We start from the raw sequence: 20,498 nt of genomic DNA, 5'->3' as shown, positions 1-20,498 counted from the left end.
GTTACGTGGACATCAGCCAAAAAAATCCAAGTTGTTAAAAACAAAAACTGGTAGAACTTGGGGTTAGGTCTAGTACCTGAATTTTTTTTTAAGTGATTATATTTCAAGTTGACAGTGACTCTCTAATTCTGGCCTTGTGCATATACATAAAGATGCAGACAACCTTGGGATTTATGGATTGGTACTGTGTTTTTAATGTTCCTCAGTTTAACAAAAATGTACAATTCTTATATTGAATCCCACCTCCCCCTTCAAAGATCTTATGTTAGAGCTCTGGCTATCTGTTTTATAATACTGCATGAAGAAATGATATGTACAAATGTTATATGCGAAAGTTACCAAACAGAGTGAGCATGTTGCACTTTTTCTAAACTGATATTACAGGCAGGGCTGGCAGCGTTATTAAGGTTGTCCAACACTTTGCATCATAAGATCCTGTTTTCAGTTGCTCATAACTTTGCCAAACTTTAACCATTTGGGCTGAAATTTTCCATGCCGGGTAGTTGTCACTGGTTGACTTTTTTGGAAAATTTCAGCTAAAGTGGTTCAGCTGTTTCCAAGAATGCAGCTAGGGAAAAGTACGTTGTTTTGCCCAGGTTTAAAAATTCTAATGACCTTTTCTTTGTGAAGTTCTATCACCCCCACACTTTGGAGCAGGGACCTGAAATTTGGCAGGGGGTGGCCTGCGTGTCAAGGATGTGCCTTTTGTCATCCTCATGAAAATCTGCCCAAAGTTGGCTAAGTTGTAAGACTGTGAAAAAAAGTCACAGTTCACCAATGGTCAGTAAAGGCTTCATTTTAATGGCTAAAATCAAAGAAGCTTCTATCCTCACTGAGCACACGCAAGCCTCTCACAGCTGCTAAAACTGACCAGACTGCACATGCACCATCGCCAGGGCATCTGAGCATGCTCTATCCTCTCAACTGGGACTGGCTGGGCAAGGAAACTAGGAGAAATTTGAGAGGCAGAGACTGGGACTAGGTAGGGAAAGAGAATGAGACAGGAGCCAGAGGTGAGGAAGAGATGGAAAAGATGTCACGTTTGGGGAAGGGAACAGGCAGAAGAATCTGTGCGTGTCAGAACATACTCCCCTCCAGAGCCTGGAAAGGAATTCAAGATTCTTGAGTCTCACCATTCCTCCGTTATCAGCAAATATCTGTGAAACACACTGGCAAAGTGTCCCATCCCTATCTCGTGCTGGTCTATATAAGAGGATGACAACCTACTACTTCTGCTATCAGTTATTCCATTTGTTCAAGAGGCAGAGGTCTGTGCAGTAGATCTAAAGGTTTCAACTCTACTGATGAATCATTGGAGTGTCAACTGATGCTATATAGTGGATTTTTTGGTTTTTCAGTTAGTTTCATGACAGAACTCTGAACATGACACCTGTATCCATTTTACTTGCAGTACTTCTTGGAGATCCGCTACCCCTTTCTCATTTCCTTCCCCACCTTCTGAGCTCAGTCAACTCACGAATCAGGTGACCATTTTCAGACTGGGGGGGAGAGAACTCAATATCGATGCAAAAATATTAATAAATTTATTATAAAACTTATTTTTATTAGGTTGTTACAAAGTTGGTTTGCACATTTACTAAACATTAAACTATAGCTACTAGAATGTTACAGCCAGGATGATTGGAAATACAACAAATGCATACATTTAGGTAGGCATATTACCAAATGTTAAACCTAATCAAAGGTTTCTGCTTCTCTCTCTCAAGGACAAGCAAACATCAAGCAGACAAACCTCAAAAACACTTTTAGGAAGAAACCTAATTGTAAAAAGGTGTGTTATAAGAGCCATAAATCTAGGTTATAAAATGAGCCTGTATCAGCAATCCTCACCTCTCTTTTCAAAGAAAAACCTGAGTTTAAACTCTCACAAAGTATTCAAGAAACAGCCTTAATGAAACTGATTTCTTTTGTAAACACACTAAAGTCTCCACTCTTTAAACCTGGAGAACATGTATAGTAGGAAGTGTTTTATAGAAAATACTAAATACTTCCAACTCATTATTCCACTTAAAAGATAAAAGCCTTCGTTATTTCCTATGATGGCATAAGCATCTTTTTTTATTTGAACGAAAGTTTTCATACAATAACTGCCTGATATCATCGTTATATGAATAGTACTCCTGGGGGAAATTTGTGCCACTGCGCGTGCGCACATTTAATGAGCCCTGCAGATTTCTAATTTTTTGCACAGAAAAAAAGCATCTGCCAAAATGTTGCTGCAGTTCCGCCTTTTGCCCACCAGAGGGTGCAGTGGGGATAGAACAAAGTTGCAGCTCCTCGCCAGCGAGGGAAGAGAGAGGGCTGCCTTCACAGCGCTTGTCAGGTCAGGTCAGGAGACAGGGACTGTGTGTGTGTGGGGGGGTGTATCAGACAGGGGCTCATAAGGGCTAGTGGGAGAGGACAGACATGGGAAGGGGCTGGATGGGAGCGGAGGCACAGGGCCATGGAGGGAGGGAAATGCAGATTCAGATGGGGACAGGTGGTGGTGGGACAGAGCTACATAGGGACAGTGGAGTGGCTGGAGGAGGGCCCAGAGACGCATGGTGATGGGGGAGGGGTGCAGAGCTACATAGGGACAGGGGAGTGGCTGGGTGAGGGCACAGAGACACATGGGGACAGGGGCAGATGTGCCTGACTGAATGGGAGAGGTTAGAGATCAGCCAGGGTCTGCATCGGGGAAGCTCCCTAACAATCTCTCCCCACTTCCCCCAAAAAACCTGTTCCGTGCTTTTCCCACCCATACCCAACAGCCCTCCAAGTTCACACCCAGGCTCCTTCCCAGCAATTTACTTCCCTCCGTTACCCCTGACTCCCCCAAGCCTTTGCACTGCTTCTGAGGGGTGTGGGAACTATGGCTCTGTATTGTAGTTTAAATAAATTATTACTCAGAGTTCTGTATTAATATGGCTAGTAAGGAATCAATTTGTCAAAAAACATTTCCTGAATCTTTTTTGTTGTCTGTATTGTTGCAGACATACTTGCTGACAGATATTTTGAAATAAATGACCAAAAATAATTGAAACTGGTGTGATTATATTGTGTTATTTTGACAAATAAAATATGCAGAATTTTGCAGAATTTTAAAATATTGTGGAAAGAATTTTTATTTTTTTGGCGCAGAATTCCACCAGGAGTAGAATAGTAAGATGTTTTCTATAGAAATAGAGCAAGGTTATTTGATGCTAAATTAATTGCTAATGTAAGAAACCATTTAAGTATAGAATTTTTATATTATTAGGGAATTAATTTATGGCAGTGCACAAGCAAGCCCTCACCTAACGCAGGAAAAGAAAATAATCATTCCAAAAATTGTCATATAGGATCAACACTCAAGTTCTAGATATTATAAAAGTTATTTAATTTTAAAAGTCTGTTTTGAGAACTAAAACCTTGTATACAAAGAACAGAAGTATTTGGACATTTTGAAAATAGAATTTTAATTCCAGGCTAATTCTTAAAAAAAAATTGAAATTTTTTTTGCGAAAATGGACTGAATGAAAAGAAAGACAAAACTAAATTTTAAAAAAGTGACCTGACTTTTTCCACCACAAGAAGAACAAAGGCAATTAAAGAAACATTGCATATACAGGAGCTGAATGTGTCACCTAAGCCATTAATTAATGCATCAAGCCAATCAAAGGGTGACAGCAACCAACCTTGAATCTAAACAAGCCCAGAAGAGGAGTTTTCTACTATAATTTTGTAGAAATAGAAAGAAGAGCACTTCAAAGTGCTCCAAACACTCAGAAGTGAGCAGCCCTTACACCCCCCCCGGTTACCCTACTCAAGCACAGCACCGTACCACAAGCAAGTTGCCACCCACAGATAAGAAAAACAGAGAAGATTCAAGACATACTCCTGGGGGAATTATGCGCCACTGCGCATGGGCAGAATTTATGTCCCCAGCTGATTTCTTTGCCTCCCCTCAGAAAAATGACTCTGTTGGGGAAGCAAAGAGAAGCCACAAGAGCAGTCATGCGACCCTCCCCAGCAGCGTGTTCCGGGTGTCCAGAGCAGATGTCAGAGAGATAAATCACTGGGGGGCTGGGGCCAGGACTGGGGAAGACCCAGCTCCTACCCTGTGCCAGGCTCAGCTACTATTCCCAGCAGGGCTGGGGAGGACAGGACTTCCTCTTCCCCTGCACAGCATCTGGGGCCGGTCAGACCCACCCCTAGATTTCTCCCCCAGCAGCAGGAAGTTCTGCAAATTCCCCCTGTCCACTTCCTGTGCCCATCGCTCCTCACCTGCAGGATCCCCGTACAGGGAGCTGTTCCCCCATCCATCCAGACCCCCTCATACCCAGACCCTCCTGCTGAGCCTCAATCCCCCGCACTTCGAAGCCCCCCTGATGAGCCCACTCTCCTGCACCTGGACCCAAATCCCCACCCCACCAAGTCCCAACCAGCTGCACCTGGATCCCCACCCCATTGAGCCCCACTTCCCTGGATCTGGACCCACCCCTCTGAGCCCACCACACCCAGACTCCCTGCCGAGCTTCATCCCCCTCACAGCCAGACCCCCCTCGCTGAGCCCAAACCAGCTTCGCCAGGACCCCCCTGCAGAGTCCCATTACCATTGCATCCAGAACCCCTCAACAAGCCCCTGTGCATTCAGATTCTCCCCATATCACGGAGCTGTCTGCACCCAGATTGCTACACACAGAACCCTCTCAACCCACACCTGAATCTCTCCACACTAAGGATCCAAATGTGGAGGGGCTGCCTTGCTGAACCTGCCTGCCCACACCTGGTGCACCTGGCACAGAAGGGCAGGGCCCTGGGGTGTTTCTGGGGTAGGCCTGGTCCTTGCGCTGTGTCAGGGTTGGGTGCAGCCTCACCACTGAGTAGGTGTCCCAGGGGGATGATGCAGGGTGATCTCCCATCTCTGTACAGCCAGTGGCCTGTGCTCCCCAATGCCATGCTGGAGCCTCCACATTTATTTGGCAAATAAAATTTGCAGAATTTTAAAATATTGTGAGCAGAATTTTTAATTATTGGCGCAGAATGCCCTCAGGAGTAAAGATGAAACTAACCCAAGGAAAAGCTCCCCAAGAATTCAAGAATTCAACGTGGATTGGTGAGAGGAAGTTAACTAAGACTGTCAAAGGATTTAATTTAAAACTCTTGTGATGATTTTGTTGGAATACTGAAATGCTGTTGTAATTTAAAATACTAGCAGTTTCTCACATTAATCAAGTTTATACCATGTATTCCTGAATAGGAGATGACACAGTGAGATTCAATTGGATTTAGGATCATTAATATTCATAATTGGCTTGTTTTCAAACAACTCCTTAAATGGCTTATTCTAAGTAACTGATTTAAATACTGTTTTTTATTTCCTAGGATGTACCGTATATATGTACTCGTTCATAAGCCGAATTTTTTTAGTAAAAAAAGGGACCCACTAGAGAAGGGGGTCGGCTTATGAATGGGTATAGAGAGGGAGAGGTGGGACACAGCCCCTCCCCCCAACAGAGGAAGCAAGGAGAGGCAGCACAGCCAGAAAGGAGGAGGCAGGGCCAGAGTCTCTCCGCTTCTGGCCACGCTGCTCTCCCCCCAGCCTCCGAAGCAGCTGCAGCTCTGGGGCTGGCAGGCTGCAGCGGTGCCGCTCGGCCCCGCTCCCAGAGCGGGCTGCAGCCATACCGCCGGAGCACGCTGCGGCCGTGCCACCCGGCCCAGCCCGCTGGAACATGCGGTGACCGCGCCACCCGGTCTGGCCCGCCAGAGCAGGCTGTGGCCGCACTACCCAGCCTGCCAGAGCAGCTCCAGCCAGGTCAGAGACATCCTCCCTTGGCCCTCCCCAAATAAGGTGGGATGGGATGGGGAGAGTGTGGGGGTCCTGGGCTAGGAGTGGGGTCATGTGGGGGGTGGTCACAGGGATTACTCCCCTGACTCCCAGCTTCTCCCCCCCACAAAAATTTCCCCACCAGTTGCTGTCCTGGCCCGTCTGGGTAAGCAGCTGGTGCGCTGGGACGCTCGAGGTAAACAAACCATCTCGGCCCACCAGTGGCTTATCCTGATGGCCCAGGAGCCAAAGTTTGCTGACCCCTGAATTATAGGGTCGGCTTATTTTCCATTTTTCCATTTTTACTTATCCATCTTGGGGGGGTCGGCTTACAAACGAACCAGCTTATGATCGAGTATATACGGTAGTTAAGATTGCTTACTTTTCCAACTATGAATGGGCTGATTATTTATTATTAAAAAAAATCTGCCAGCCCTGAAATAAAATTATTTTGCCTATCTAAGGATATGCTAGTGAATGGATTTAAAACAGTTCTGGGAAACAACATACTTGGGTCTTAACTTACTAAGAGAAAAAGCACCCCCCCAGAAGTGGTTCACTCTCAAGGACATAATCTCTGTTAAAAGGTCTCTACAGAGAGACATACTGTAGACATTGTAATGGAAATAACCAGTTTATCAGTTGTGTTCGGTCATGTGAGTTATTTAATGTTTTCTTTTCCCTTCTTTAATAATAAAAGAGCCATGGTTAATAACTGTGATGGCTGGTCTTGGTCTTAATAATGGTATCCACTAAGGTATGTAAAAACTCCTGTGACTAAACAGTGGGAGCCACACCCTTGTGTTGGCAGTCAGAGAAACAATTCCTACCATTTCTTACTTCTCTAAAACTAAACAATTGTAGTAATTTTAAAAATAAAATTACTTGGCACCCAACAGTTTAAATTTCCCCTCCCGCCCACCAAGACTCTCTCCTCCTGTTGCTTCCATTACATACCTGACATTCATACAGCTTCTTTCTTCCCTTTTTAGCTCCAGCACCGGATTGACAGGCTGTCAAATGACATTTGAGTGTGCTATTTCTAGCAAAACGTTCATGGCAATTTGGACATTCAAATGGTTTTTCACCTGTTAAGACAGATAAGAATTTATAGAGGTATAGGAAAACAAATCAATTCTACTGGAGTTGTTTTTTTGTTTTTGTTTTGTGTATATAGATTTTAGTAACTTGGTAAATATAATTTAAAGATTTGGATATAATCTTTTAAAGGTATAAGTCCTTCAGTCACTGGGATTGTTCTAATAGAAAGAGCCACTTCACTGAATGCATTTTATACAGAAACCAAAAGGGCAAAGAAAACAATGGTTGAGTAGATTAATTTTTCCACAGCTAGGAGTTGTGATGAATTTGACAGAACTGCTGATTACATTTTAAATGGAATCTTTAGTTTCATGAAAAGCTAATTTTTGATAAGAGCTTGGTTACATTCAACTATTATCTTGATTTGCTGAGATGAAATATAAGCACTGACTGGAACTAATAACCATACAGAACTCTGCATTACTCATTCATGTCCAGTTTAACATATAGAAATATTCATCATGTACCAAGAACTGGGAAGACTATTTTTTGTTTTAGAGTTACATGAAGTCAGTATGGATCCTCCTAACAAATTGGTTGAAACCTTCCAGGAAAGAGATCTAGGTGCTGTCATGGGCAGTTCATTGAGTGACATCTCTCAACATGCAGCGATAATCAGAAAATAAGACCGTAAGATACACTGAGCAGGCAGCAGAGACCATTTTTGGGGGGGGAGAGGGGGAGAAGGAAACAACAAGAGCAACAAATTCCACAATGGGTCATCCTAACCTTCAATGCTACATACAGTTTGGTCAGCTCATTTTCAACCAGATACAGCAGAAAAAAAATCCAGTGAGAAGCAGTGAATAAAAACATGACTAGAGACTTGCACAGCATGAAAAGGAAAAAAAAATAATTAGAGAAGCTAGGATTGAGGTACATAAAGAACATCAGTCTCAACGAAGGTAAAAATCAGAAGCTCCTATTTGACTCTGTCGTCATACAGAAGTGAAATTATATGCATGCAATGAAGTTAAAAAGTGGAAAATTTTAAAATTAAAATAAGAAGGTATTTTCTGAAACTCAGTAGATAATCCACCCATGAAACTTGCTGACAAAAGTCTAGTTTTCAACAGTTCACGGTCAAACTGGAAGGATGTATCTAGTGGGGTCCTGCAGGAGTCTATCCTGGGGGTAGGACTATTCAATATTTTCATTCATGAGTTGTATAATGGTGTGGAGAGTATGTTTATAAAATCTGCAGATGACACCAAGATGAGAGGGGTTGCTAGCACTTTGGAGAATGGGATTAGAATTCAAAACGACCCTGACAAATAGAGAATTGGTATGAAATCAACAAAATGAAATTCAATAAAGAGGAGTGAAAATTACTGCACTTAGAAGGAAAAATCAAATGCACAAATACAAATTGGGGAATAATTAATTAGCAGCAGTACTGCTAAAAAGGACCTGGGATTTATGGTGGCATGCAAATTGAATATGAGCCAACAATGTGACGCAGCTGGAAGAAGACTAATATCATTCTGGGGTGTATTAATAGGAAAGTCGTACCTAAGACACGGGAAGTAATTGTTCCACTCTACTGCGGTAAGGCCGCAGCTGGAGTAGTGTGTCTAGTTCTGGGCACCACCCTTTAGGAAAGATGTGGACAAACTGGAGAGAATCCAGAGGAGGGCAACAAAAATGATAAAAGGTTTAGAAAACCTGATCTATGAGGAAAGGCTAAAATAACTGAGCATGTTTAGACCTGAGAAAAGAAGACTGAGAACCTGATAACAGTCTTCAAATAAGTTGATAGCTGTTATACAGAGCAGTGGTTTTCAACATTTTTGATACCAAGCACTGGCTTGCTGCCTTCCAAAACTGTGTCAGGGAAATCTCAGGGACCAGTGCCGGTCCATGGACTGGTCATTGACAAACACTGATATAGAGGACAGTGATCAATTGTTCTTGTCCTATCTTTAGTGGACCTGGAGAAGTAATGGACTTTATCTGTAGCAAAGGAGATTTAGGATAGATATTAGGGGGAAAAAATTCTGACTACAAGGATAGTTAAATTCTGGCTTCCAAGGGAGGTTGTGGAATCTTTGTCATTGGAAGTTTTTAAGAATAGGTTAGGCAAACACCTGTCAAGGATGGTTTAGGTTTAACTTGGTCCTGCCTCAGTGCTGGAGGATGAACTAGAGTATTTCTCAAATATGGCCACTGCATGTGGCCACCAGGGGTTTTTCTTGTGGCCAAAGCCTCCTGGATGGTGATTGGGGGGTGTGGAAGAAGCAGTGGCCTCTCCCGCAGGGCTGCCAGCAGGGCTTTGAGCCCTGCCCTCCTCCTGGAGACACAAACTCTGGAGGAGCAGGCAGACGGCGAGTTCCCAATCTTCCCTGTCTGAGCCAGGGAACTTAGACTCTGCCGCGGGCCCCAGATTCCATCTGTGGGGTTTCAGGTTCCATCCCTCGCCTACGTGGTGGTGGGCTCCAACCCTAGGCTCACCACCCCATCCCCCATCTCATCTGGCCGCTGCTGCCTGCTCCGTCCCCAGGCTTCAGCCGTGTGGTGGCAGGCTCGGTCTCCTGACTGCAGGGCTTTGGGCTCGGCCCCAGCCCTGGGATCCTGCCACAGGGCTTTGGGCTCAGCCCTGGATCTAGTTGCGGGGCTTCAGGCTCGGGCCCCAGCATCTGGCCACGGGGTTTCGGGCTCGGGCCCCAGGCTCAGCTCGGCCCCCAACCCCAGCCCCATGGTGGCGGGTGCTTGCCAAGGCTCACCCCGCCATTGCCCCTGACACCTGCTGCCTCCCCCGTCCTCCCATCCATCCCTCCATTACCCCTCGCCCCAATGCCTCCCTACCCACCTCCCCATCCAGGGCTTAATTTATCCCCGGGCTTGCCGGGGCTGAATAAGTCTGCTGTGAAATGTTAGATTTGTATGTTTGTTAATATCACTTTTCACAACAGACTTAATAGCTTGCTGGGAAGCTGTGAAAAGTGATATTAACATAAAAAGTATCACTTTTCACAGAAGCAGACTTACAAGCTAGCAAGTCTAAAAATAATAAGCAACCAAAAAAAGCAACAGAAAACAACAAAAAAGACAAACCACCTTATGTGTTTCTATTCTGTTTCGATCCAGTAAAGAATAGAGGCAACTGCACATTGTTGTTATTATTGAGTCTTCAAAAAAAAACAACCACCATACATAAATACATCACAATAATTTGGACAGGTATATGTGGATATTTATTTGTTTTTCCTAAAATAATTAATTGTCAGAGCAGCCACCAGCAGGAGTTGGTGGCCACACTCTGGGCCCCCCAAAATATTTGTGTGAGAACCCCTGAACTAGATACCCTCTCAAGATCCCTTCCAGCCCTACATTTCTATGATTCTAGAATATCTGAAACAAATTGTTCAGTAAAATTCCAAAGAGGATAAGACATTTACACGTACAACAGCATTTGCAGTTACTCTAGCTAGGACTGAAATTTAAATGGCCGTCAGTCACTTGGCAAACATTTTCAAAAGTGCCTACGTGACTTAGGAGCGCAAGTCCCAGGGAGTGCCTAAATCACTTTTGAAAATGGGATTGAGAACCACAGTAAAAATAAGAACAATCAGAAGGAAAACATTAAGTAAAAATAGTGAAATATTAAATAGTAAAATTTTAATTTTCTATGAACATTAAGAGGAACTGTTGGAATCTATAATCTAAACTGGCCGTGGGGAAGTTTAGGCTTGAAATTAGACGAAGGTTTCTGACCGTCAGAGGGGTGAAATATTGGAACGGCCTTCCGAGGGAAACGGTGGGGGTGAGGGACCTGTCTGGTTTTAAGATTAAGTTAGACAAGTTTATGGAGGGAATGGTTTAATGGTAAAACATATTAGCTGAGGAATACCAAGCAATGGTAGGTAAACAGTATAATGGCTAACAAGGGTCAGGCTGGAGACTCTTGCCTACATGCTCGGGGTCTTACTGATCGCCATATTTGGGGTCGGGAAGGAATTTTCCTCCAGGGTAGATTGGCTGAGGCCCTGGAGGTTTTTCGCCTTCCTCCGCAGCATGGGGCAGGGATCTCTAGCAGGAGGGTTCTCTGCCAATTGAAGTCACTAAGACACAGGATTTGGGGACTTCATCAGCAGAGTCAAGGAAAGGGTAGGAACGGTTTTGTGGCCTGCAGCATGCAGGGGGTCAGACCAGATGATCATAATGGTCCCTTCTGACCTTAAAGTCTATGAGTCTATTCACCATCAACATACAATCCAAATCCCGGGATCTCTAATCGGACAAGAATGGCAGTGGACACAAAGAGATGGGCACATGAACTTTAGCCCAAATAGTGTTTTCTGCAGGAGGATTGGAAACCCCAGAGAAACAAGGAATAGACCCCAACAATCTGCACATTATTCATCCTCAGCCCAAAGAGCTATATGGATTGTAGGGGGATGTGTTGGGGGTCAGGGATAACCTATGCCTAGGCCCTGTGCCAAGACTGCACCAAGGGACCTCTGTTCCACTGCAGTTCCCTGGCAGCAAATTGCCATCAGTCTTGCAGGTCAACAATTCTGGGCTTTGCAGAAGCAATGTCAGGAGCGTATGTAGGAAAGGAGAGTAAGTTCCAGAGTGGAGACCAAGAGCAAAATCAAAACAGGCCAAACCCACACTTTGAACTTCATCTGTAAACCAATCGAATCCAGGACTCATTTACACGTGCGCCCGGAGCAAACCACCGCTCAATAAGTGGGCCGTCCCATTCTTTCAAGTATATTCTTATGTACAGCACATTGCAGTAATAATCTCAAGAGGACATAGTCATGGACAACTGTGGCGAAGTCTGATGCCCCGTAAGCCTCCCCCCTCCCCAAAAAAGTTTGCAACCTGCTTGTCAAGTGAAACTAGAACTGCGCTCTTGCTCATTGCTGCTACCAGGACCTCCAAGCGCAGGCAAGGAGTCAACACGACCCCCAGGGCTGAAAATCCCAGTAACAAAAACAGTGGCCAAACTTCCGCAAATATGACAAACTGTCATTTCTTTCTATTGCTTCAACCAACATACAAGCATACTTCAGTTGCATCTAGACTGAGCTTCAGCAAATCAGCTATCAGCTGCCTTTGAATGAGAGATTTGAGTCAGCACCTGATCTTTGTCCATTGCCAGGACGAAACTGACCCAAGCAAGTAGCTATACACGTTGACTTTTTGTTTGTTTAAGATTACAAAATACAAAGGAATGCATCTTTAACCAATAAGTTACTGCATTAATATTTAAATTAGGTCTAGATAGTGGAAAGTTACAGTGAACCCAGTTATTTTGGATTTCTCAGAAACATACGTGACACTATTTATAAAGTAAAGTTTCTAAGAATATTAATTGAAGTTTTCACGAACTGTCAGTTTTCCCCACATGCTTTTATGGACAATCTTACCCAAGTTTGACAGAGTACTCCTTGCGCTATGACTACTATATAGATTCACTACTGAAGTAGAAACAGAAACTGATTATTGTACTTCAAGAAGTCTAATCTTTGTTACAGAATCATTAGCCCTCTCCACCAGCTTTCCCTGAATACGATCTATTTCGGCAAAAAGCAGTGGTGGGCAACCTGCGGTCCGTCAGGGTAATCCACTGGCGGGCCGCAGGACAGTGTTTACATCGACCATCCGCAGGCATGGCCGCCCGCAGCTCCCAGTGGTCACGGTTCGCTGTTCCCGGCCAATGGGAGCTGCGAGAAGTGGTGTGGGCCACAGGGACGTGCTGGCGGCCGCTTCCCACAACTGCTATTGGCCAGTAATGGCAAACCGCGGCCACTGGGAGCTGCGGGTGGCCGTGCCTGCAGACAGTCAATGTAAACACTCTTTCGCGGCCCACCAGCGGATTACCCTGATGGACTGCGTTCAGCCTGTGGGCTGCAGGTTGCCCACCAATGCCACAGTGCAAGCAAAATAAGTCAGCTTCTAGTACTTCTCCAGGAACTATTTTTTTGCCTTTAATATTTTCACCATGATTATAAAGCTTCTCTGAATCTCATTTCCTACTTTTGTGCATTACCTGTCTTTCCTCCCCAATTTTGAGCATTATATTTTTTGCCCTACCCAATTATTAACATTAGAAATTATGGAGTTTTTTTATATAAAAATCTTTTAGAAGGCTATTGTACATAAATATAGGCTCATTTAAAAAAATCTTTTAGTTGTTTCAAATAGTCTAAATCCTAAAAAAAATAATTAAAAAAGCCTCCAAAAAGTTCTTTCAATCCTAGTTACAGTGCATCTGACTATTTAACTCTCATTTATTAATCAAGTGATAAACTGATTTAGAGACGCCCATCAATTTTATTTAGTTAAAAATTCAGGAAGACCCCAATGCTGAGAGACACTGAGCATCCATAATTCCCAGTAAAGGCAGTGGGAGTTGTAGGTGTTCAGTCCCTCTTTTTGTCAACTGACCCCCATGTTTTGCAACAAGATCATGCTTAGGCAAATATAATGAGTTAACTGCTCTTAGTTACAAAACAAATAACTACTGTTCTTATTCTGATTCATACCAAATTAGTCCTACTATACATACATACATTGCTTTAATTTAGCTCAGTAAAAACCTATTCCATTGCAATTTATGATGGGCAATTGAAATTTCATTATTTTCGCTTTATCAGAAATCATGATAAAAGAGGAGATGAGTGAGTGGATTCTTTTTCCTGGTCTGATAAGTTACCATGACAATTTTGGAAGTTAGTACTTTACAGGATTAATCTAAACAAAAACAGTTTAGGTTTAGAGATACATAGAGCACATTCTAGAAGCTTATGACAAAGACAGCTGATGGCTGGCCTTATAACTTCAGCTAGGAAGGAAAAGCTTTTTCCACAATTAAGTTGTATGCAGTTATTAGTACTAATTGGAAATTTGTTAATTTGTAGCAACTGAAGTCAATTTGTCACTTCATTATATATGCTTTTATCTTGTCATTGTTAATGTACGACATTATTAGTGTTAAATACCTTGGGGAGAAAATTACATCTTCTGCTTCAAGGTCAGTTTTTATACTATGTGCCACACTGTACTCTCCAAATATTAGGCCTGATTCAAAGATGATTGAAATCAACTAGAGTCTTTTCACAGATCTCAATGGACAATAGTGGAGTGCTACTATCCAGCTGAGCACAATGTACATAAGGGTTTAACTACTTTTACTTTGTTTGCCTCTTTTTTACATTCCAACTTTGCTTTCCTTCTAATAATTATTTCGTTAATGTGAAAATTCAGAAAGATATGTCAGTAATTAATAAATGGGAAATGCCTTCTACATACTTGCTGTATAATGGCATTAAACTAAGCCCTTTTGTTAGAACACCAAAGTAGGTGTAACGACATACCAGCTACTTTGGCAATCTGACCAAATATTGACAGGTTTCAGAGTAGCAGGCGTGTTAGTCTATATCCGCAAAAAGAACAGGAGTACTTGTGGCACCTTAGAGACTAACAAATTTATTTGAGCATAAGCTTCAGCCCACGAAAGCTTATGCTCAAATAAATTTGTTAGTCTCTAAGGTGCCACAAGTACTACTGTTCTTTTTGACCAAATATTGTCCTTAAAGCGGTCATGAACATTTTCCAAGAGAAACCTATAATCAGTTTATACATAGCTTGGTCATAATGGATGAAATCTACCACACTACAGAGGGCCTACACAAGCCCACTGATGTCTCTGCTCAGCATTGGGTGGTGGCAAAAAGGGTGTAGATGGAGTTGTGTGCAATGGAAGCCCTCTCTATACTGCTTGGACATGGAAGAGGTTTTTTCAAACCCTTTCTACATTAGTTGTAAGTAGACAGGAGTGCAGCCACTACTCCATTGGCCAGGAATCTCGCATAAGGGTGCAAAGAAGTTCTAGGTCAGAACCTAGAATAGTAGCTTTGGAAGACCTGTTCTGCTACCCCACATCTACCCACTAACGTGTTACTGGACTACTCATTTCGGTAAAGTTACAAATATGCTCAAGTGTTTGAAGGACCAGGGCCCATGCAAATTGTCACACGTTCTCAGAGCTAATAAATTATTTGTATGGTACTCAATACTGCAAATATGGTAAAGTAATAAAAATGTAACTCTTTTAACAGCAGGACCACAGGGAGCATGGTAGAGGCACTTAATCTCTGTATAAGGAAGGGAAAAATGAAGCAGTAATTTAAAAGGTAAAAGTTACCTTTAATGTAATGACCCACTGTAGTCTAAAAGCAACATTCTGATCTCAGTTACACAGGGCTTTTTTTAATCAGTGTAACTCCACTGGATTAAGTAATCACATACCAAGTGTCAAAAGAGTTAATTTTCTACTGTATGTTGTCTATATTTGCATAACTTGCTTACCCAAACTACTATATTAATAGGCATTGGTTTAAGAATTTTCTGCTGGTTTCTGATACAGTGTGGTAGGTTTGCTTAGTGGACTTATTTTTTTCAAATGAATTTTCTACTGAATATCACTTTTTTTGATGAACTGGAAGTTAATTTGTTTCCACAAGTTTATTCCTGAATTGGATACTTGTTTTTCAGAGGAGTGTCACTCTTTGCATGTTGTTTTTTTGAAACAAATACAATATACTAAATTTAAAAGCACATTTATTTCTTTAGGAAGCTTATTTTTCAGTAGGTGGCTAAGTGAAATTTGTGAGTCAATATTTTAAGTAAGTTGCATTCATTAAGATCTACCTTCACTGCTATGTAAATAGATTGTTTACATTTTGTCATTCGTGGAAGCCCAGCATTTCTAGCATTCTTCAGTCTCACGATTCTATACAGCATTAGAAAAATAATATTTGTAACAAATCTTGCACACACTCCCCTCTTATTCCCCCCAGTCCCACAAAACAGGAAAACACAAAACCAAAGGAATAGATGTATACCAGAAATACAGAAATGTTACCTGTGTGTTTCCGAAGGTGCTCTTTAAAATGTCCAAAGTGGTCAAACTGTTTATCACAGTACTGGCATACGTGTATTTTTTTGCCAGGTCTTTGCTTCTTGCTGGCTCCACCTTCGTCAAGGTGGTAACAGGTGAGGTGCTGTTTCAATGCACTCTCTCGTAGGTACCTTTTATTGCATATGTCACATTTGTAACTCTCAGTGGAGTGTGTTTTCATGTGTTCCTTGAAATGGTAAAACAATTTAAACGAACGGTTACATTTCTCACAGTGGAATAAATTGTTCATGTGTGACAGCTGAAGTTCCACAATTTCAATACCTTCTACCTGTTTGCATGTAGGATCAGTTGCATTGTCACCTTCTTCTTGGATCTGGCATTTTCTTTCCCCCTGACGGTACTTGCTGGTGATATCTGCCAAAAGAGCCAAAGCAGACTCGTCTGACGTACCCGTAGTCTGTATATACTTTATAGACTGTTCTGCAGAAGCTACTTCTTCCAGGGTTTCAATGCTATCATCTTCCACTTCAATTGTCCCTTCAGCAATCTCCACCTCAATTTCAACAGGCTCTGATTCTGCAGATGGCAATGTTTCTGTGATGACATTGGAGGTTTCGGCTATCTTCCTCTTTTTGGTTTTATTTTTACCTTGTGTTGTATTTGATTCTAGTGGTGCCGAATTTTCTTTGTTCCTGTAAAGTGTGTGTAATATAACATAATAAGGATCCAAAACCACCTACGTAATAATTCCTGCAATACACTGAAATTACACGAGATTATTCAAAGTATGTAATAAATCAGTAATAAAGTGTTTGAAGAGAATGCATGTTCTGAAACACCATGCAGATGGTTACATTGTAGATTCAGAAATGCACTAATCCTTAGTCTTTACTGCTGAACCATTAAGATTGTCCATCACCTCTGTACCTGAGAATGCCTTATCTAGTTTAGGTTATGTGAAGTGTAAATCTAGAGATATTGAGTAAACAGTATAATTCCACTTTTTTCTCTATTTTAATAAGTCATCTTTTAAAGAGAACTACTGTTGTGCACATATTTTATGCATTCGGTCTCAAAGGAGAAGAAAACACTGCAACTGGTAAGATGTCTGTGAAAACTACCCCCCCTCAGTCCAGGGCCCTGAGCAAAGGTGTTGGATCCCAGGAACGTCAGGCTGCTGTAGATGAATACAAGTGGAGAAGCCAAAAGGACCCAGCAGGAGATGGTGGTGGTGAGATTTGGTTTGCAAGACCTGCAGCACAAAATCCATCATACTATACCGGCGCACCAAAGCCTCCCAGCACTAAATATGAAATTCACCCCTATGCAAAGGGCCAGCTCGAGGACTTTAGTTCTCAAAATAGGAACTGGATGGGATTTATGTGGTGTCTAGGACTGGTCCACACTCAGTTGTATACCAATTCAACTATTTTGGTTGCGGAGGGAGGAGACGGGTTATGTCCTGGTTCCAAGTCCACAGAATGATAACATAGGGGTAAGTGCTGGCACGGTGGAGCGTTACAGTGATACTTCCTTACCACAATCCTAATTCCTGTCAGCCCAGCCTGCAAGTACGAAGCCAGGATAAGCAAGAGCATCCAGATCTCTTACAGAGTAGTGAAGAGCGAAGGCCAATCTATCCCTTCCCCCTTTATATAAAATGTTAATGAGGGCTTAAACCATAATGTGATGCATTTACATAGCACATTTCATTTGAGAATCTAAATGTACTTTGTTTTATTTGATATAGCATTTAACTAATAAAATCCATATAAAATTGAAAACAATATCTTAGAAATGCCTGATAAAACAGGAGCTTTTTAGTATGACTTGAAGCTCAATAAATGCAGGTTCTAGCAGATCTGTGAGGTAAGGAACTCACTATGCATCCCCTCTCCACACTCCCCTCCCATTAAAGCCAAAAGAGTTTAGCTCATAGTAACATTAGAGTTGTGCGAATAATGGGTTTTTGGCCATTCTGAAAATTCAGAAAAAAAAAAATCAGTTCAGGTTTCCAGAATGTTCAGTGAATTGGAAGTCGGAAACATTTTGTCTGGGCCTTTTAATAAAAAGCAAAGGAATTCAAAAAACAAACAGAGGAGGAGGTGATGGTGGTGGCCTGTGGTTAGGGCACTCACCTGGGAGGAGGGGGGGGGAATATCCATATTCCATCCCTGCTCCAATGAATATATGGCATAAGGAGGACAATGTCACCTTCATCAATGGGTCCATATCCCCTTGTGAATGTAGTCTGAAAAATCAAAATGTTCCTTTTTGATGTTGAAATGGTTTGTTTCAACATTTCCAATTTTTTTTTTTTATTTTAGCTGGAACAATTTGCCAAAATGTATATGAATTTTCAAAATGCTTTTATCAACCCATTATCTATATTTTTCAGTGAAAAAAGTTTCATCTGAAAAATTCAGCCCCGCTTTAGTAACATTATAAAATATTATTTTTGCCTCAACACCTTGTTTAAAGATGGGTAAACAGTGAAATTAAATGGACACTGTCCAGTTAAATTTAGCTCCAAAACGTTGTAAAAAAATTATTTTTGAAGAAACTAAATCCAAGATTAATTAAGATATTCCTAAAACTATTAAACAAGTTTTTTGTTTTTTAAAAGCAAATAGTTATTTCCTTGCAACTTTAGCAACCCAAATTATTGTAACATTACATTATTGCCTTAGATCCTGAAACTGGCCCTAAATAAAACTCTACTATACTCTCTCTATTTTCCAAGCTGAGAGAATTGTAATAAGTAAAGGAACTATAAATACAGTAAAACCTCAGAGTGACAAACATTTCGGGAATGGAGGTTGTTCATAACTCTGAAACATTTGTAACTGAACAAAACGTTCTGGTGATTCTTTCAAAAGTTTACAACTGAACACTGACTTAATACAGCTTTGAAACTTTACTATAAAGAACAAAAATGCTACTTTCCCTTTATTTCTTTAGTAGTTTATGCTTAACACAGTACTGCATTTGATTTTTTTTTGGACTCTGCTGCTGCCTGATTGCATACTTCCAGTTCCAAATGAGGTGTGTGGTTGACTGGTCAGTTCATAACTCTGGTGTTCGTAACTCTGAGGTTCTACTGTAGTAATATTAGCTTTATACTATTTTCAGTGTGAATAATCTCAGCAGCTATTTACAATATAAGTAACTTTTTTGTCTTTTAATATGCATTTTTATCCTGATAGTGTCTTTTCAATCCAAGAGTGAAGTTGTGCAGTCTTGATTCCAATCCCAGCGATTACCACAAGACCATACTTCTTCCCTATATTTATTGGCAGCAAAGTTTAAGCATAGGGCAAATATTTTAAAATAAATATTGATGTTGAAAACCCTGCTTCTAGTCTGCAGTGTGACCAAGCTTTATTTAACTTCAACTTTTTTTTAAAATACAGGATGTGTAAATATTACTATTGCAGGAATTATAGGCCTATGTCTGCTCTCCACTATGCTGAATGTTAATGAACATGTTATCTGGTGTGGAAAAGACCCTTGTGGTGGGATAGGAAGGAAACAGCAGCTTCCCCTCATGTTCCTCAAGCTTGCAGAAACTCCTGTGTGAACTCCAGAATGGGAAGTAGGGGTGGCTGTTATGGGCTTCCTTCTCATAGAGAGAGAAACAGTGCTTATAGCCAAAGGGAAGATTACAGCAGAACTCCAAGAATGGGAAGGCAGAGAAGGTCCTCCGGAGAGCAGTGAGAAGGGAAGGGCACCCAAGGATTGTACTCTGTTTTTCTCATACCTTCTCAGGCTTTGCGAGCCATGTCCCCAAGTTCCAGCTCACAGAGTTTGAGGCTCAGTTTTACCCTTTATGGTTTCCATCACACCTTCACAGGAGGAGGCTACAGACTTTGGGAAGAAGAGATGGATGAGGACTCTACAGCTACTACTCAGGTTCCAGGAGGAGAAGAAACAGCGCTGTACAATATTGGCAACCAATCCTGCCAAGAATCTTCCTCAGATATTGTATTCCATGTTTCTAGAATATGAATGGAAAAAATGACATGCTTACCTGATTTCAAGTGCTTTAATAGCTTCTAACATCTGTAGATACTCAGCTGCTTTCCAAACATCATTTGCTTCTTCTTCACCTTGGACCATTAATTTTGCTGTGTAGGTGAACTCAATTAAGTGTCGAAATGCCATGTTACTTACACCTGTTTAGAAGTAAATATACATTGGTTTTTTGCAATTCTTCAGATTTTAGTTGTTACATTTCACATGTATAAGAAGTAAATTTTGCTAACAAATCTTTCACCATCTAAATTTTAGTTCACAATGTCCTGCTTATTGCATTTTGCAGATCACCTTCATGAGATATTCTCATAGGCTTCAGAAAGTCTACAGCTGCATGCAATGGAGTCTGATGCAGCTTCTTCAGGTTTGTGCCATGTTTAATAGTAGAACTATAGGTCCCATAATGTAAAACAGATCATTATCTTCATCACTGGAAAGGTTGCTAGTCCCCTTCTGCTAAAGTGGCTAGTACTGAAGTTTAGAGAGTCAGCAGTCTCCATTGTGTGTCTATTGCCACTGAAAAAAGCCTCTCCTCAAAATTGTTCCTTCAGATGTTATCTTTGAAAGAAACTGCCTTCTGGTGGCATTAGCTACCTCACAACCACCACTGAGCTAAGTCTTGACAAGGTGGTTAGTACCACTAAAGCCTGCATATTAATCTGTAGCACTAACATTACA

General features: G+C 41.7%; 1 protein-coding gene across 6 annotated transcripts in view; it reads right to left on the bottom strand.

Annotated features, from left to right (window-relative positions):
* ZNF131 (zinc finger protein 131) overlaps positions 1-20,498 on the bottom strand; it is a 31,382-nt gene that overhangs the window by 1,924 nt on the left and 8,960 nt on the right. For 3 of the 6 annotated variants that reach the window (XM_065598889.1, XM_005282206.5, XM_065598888.1), the window contains 4 exons: positions 19,816-19,960; positions 16,114-16,477; positions 15,789-16,011; positions 6,767-6,897 (listed from right to left, as the gene is read on the bottom strand). In XM_065598889.1, the coding sequence (XP_065454961.1) occupies positions 6,767-6,897; positions 15,789-16,011; positions 16,114-16,477; positions 19,816-19,960 (863 nt within the window). Of the gene's footprint in view, positions 1-6,766; positions 6,898-15,788; positions 16,478-19,815; positions 19,961-20,498 lie in introns of all 6 variants that reach the window. The other 3 variants (XM_005282205.5, XM_005282204.4, XM_005282203.4) reach the window with 1 other exon arrangement.

This window comes from Chrysemys picta, chromosome 6, assembly GCF_011386835.1.
Source record: "Chrysemys picta bellii isolate R12L10 chromosome 6, ASM1138683v2, whole genome shotgun sequence".
Lineage (NCBI taxonomy): Eukaryota > Metazoa > Chordata > Testudines > Emydidae > Chrysemys > Chrysemys picta.
Note: the sequence above shows the minus strand (reverse complement) of the source record. Positions and strands in the feature narration are given on the sequence as shown.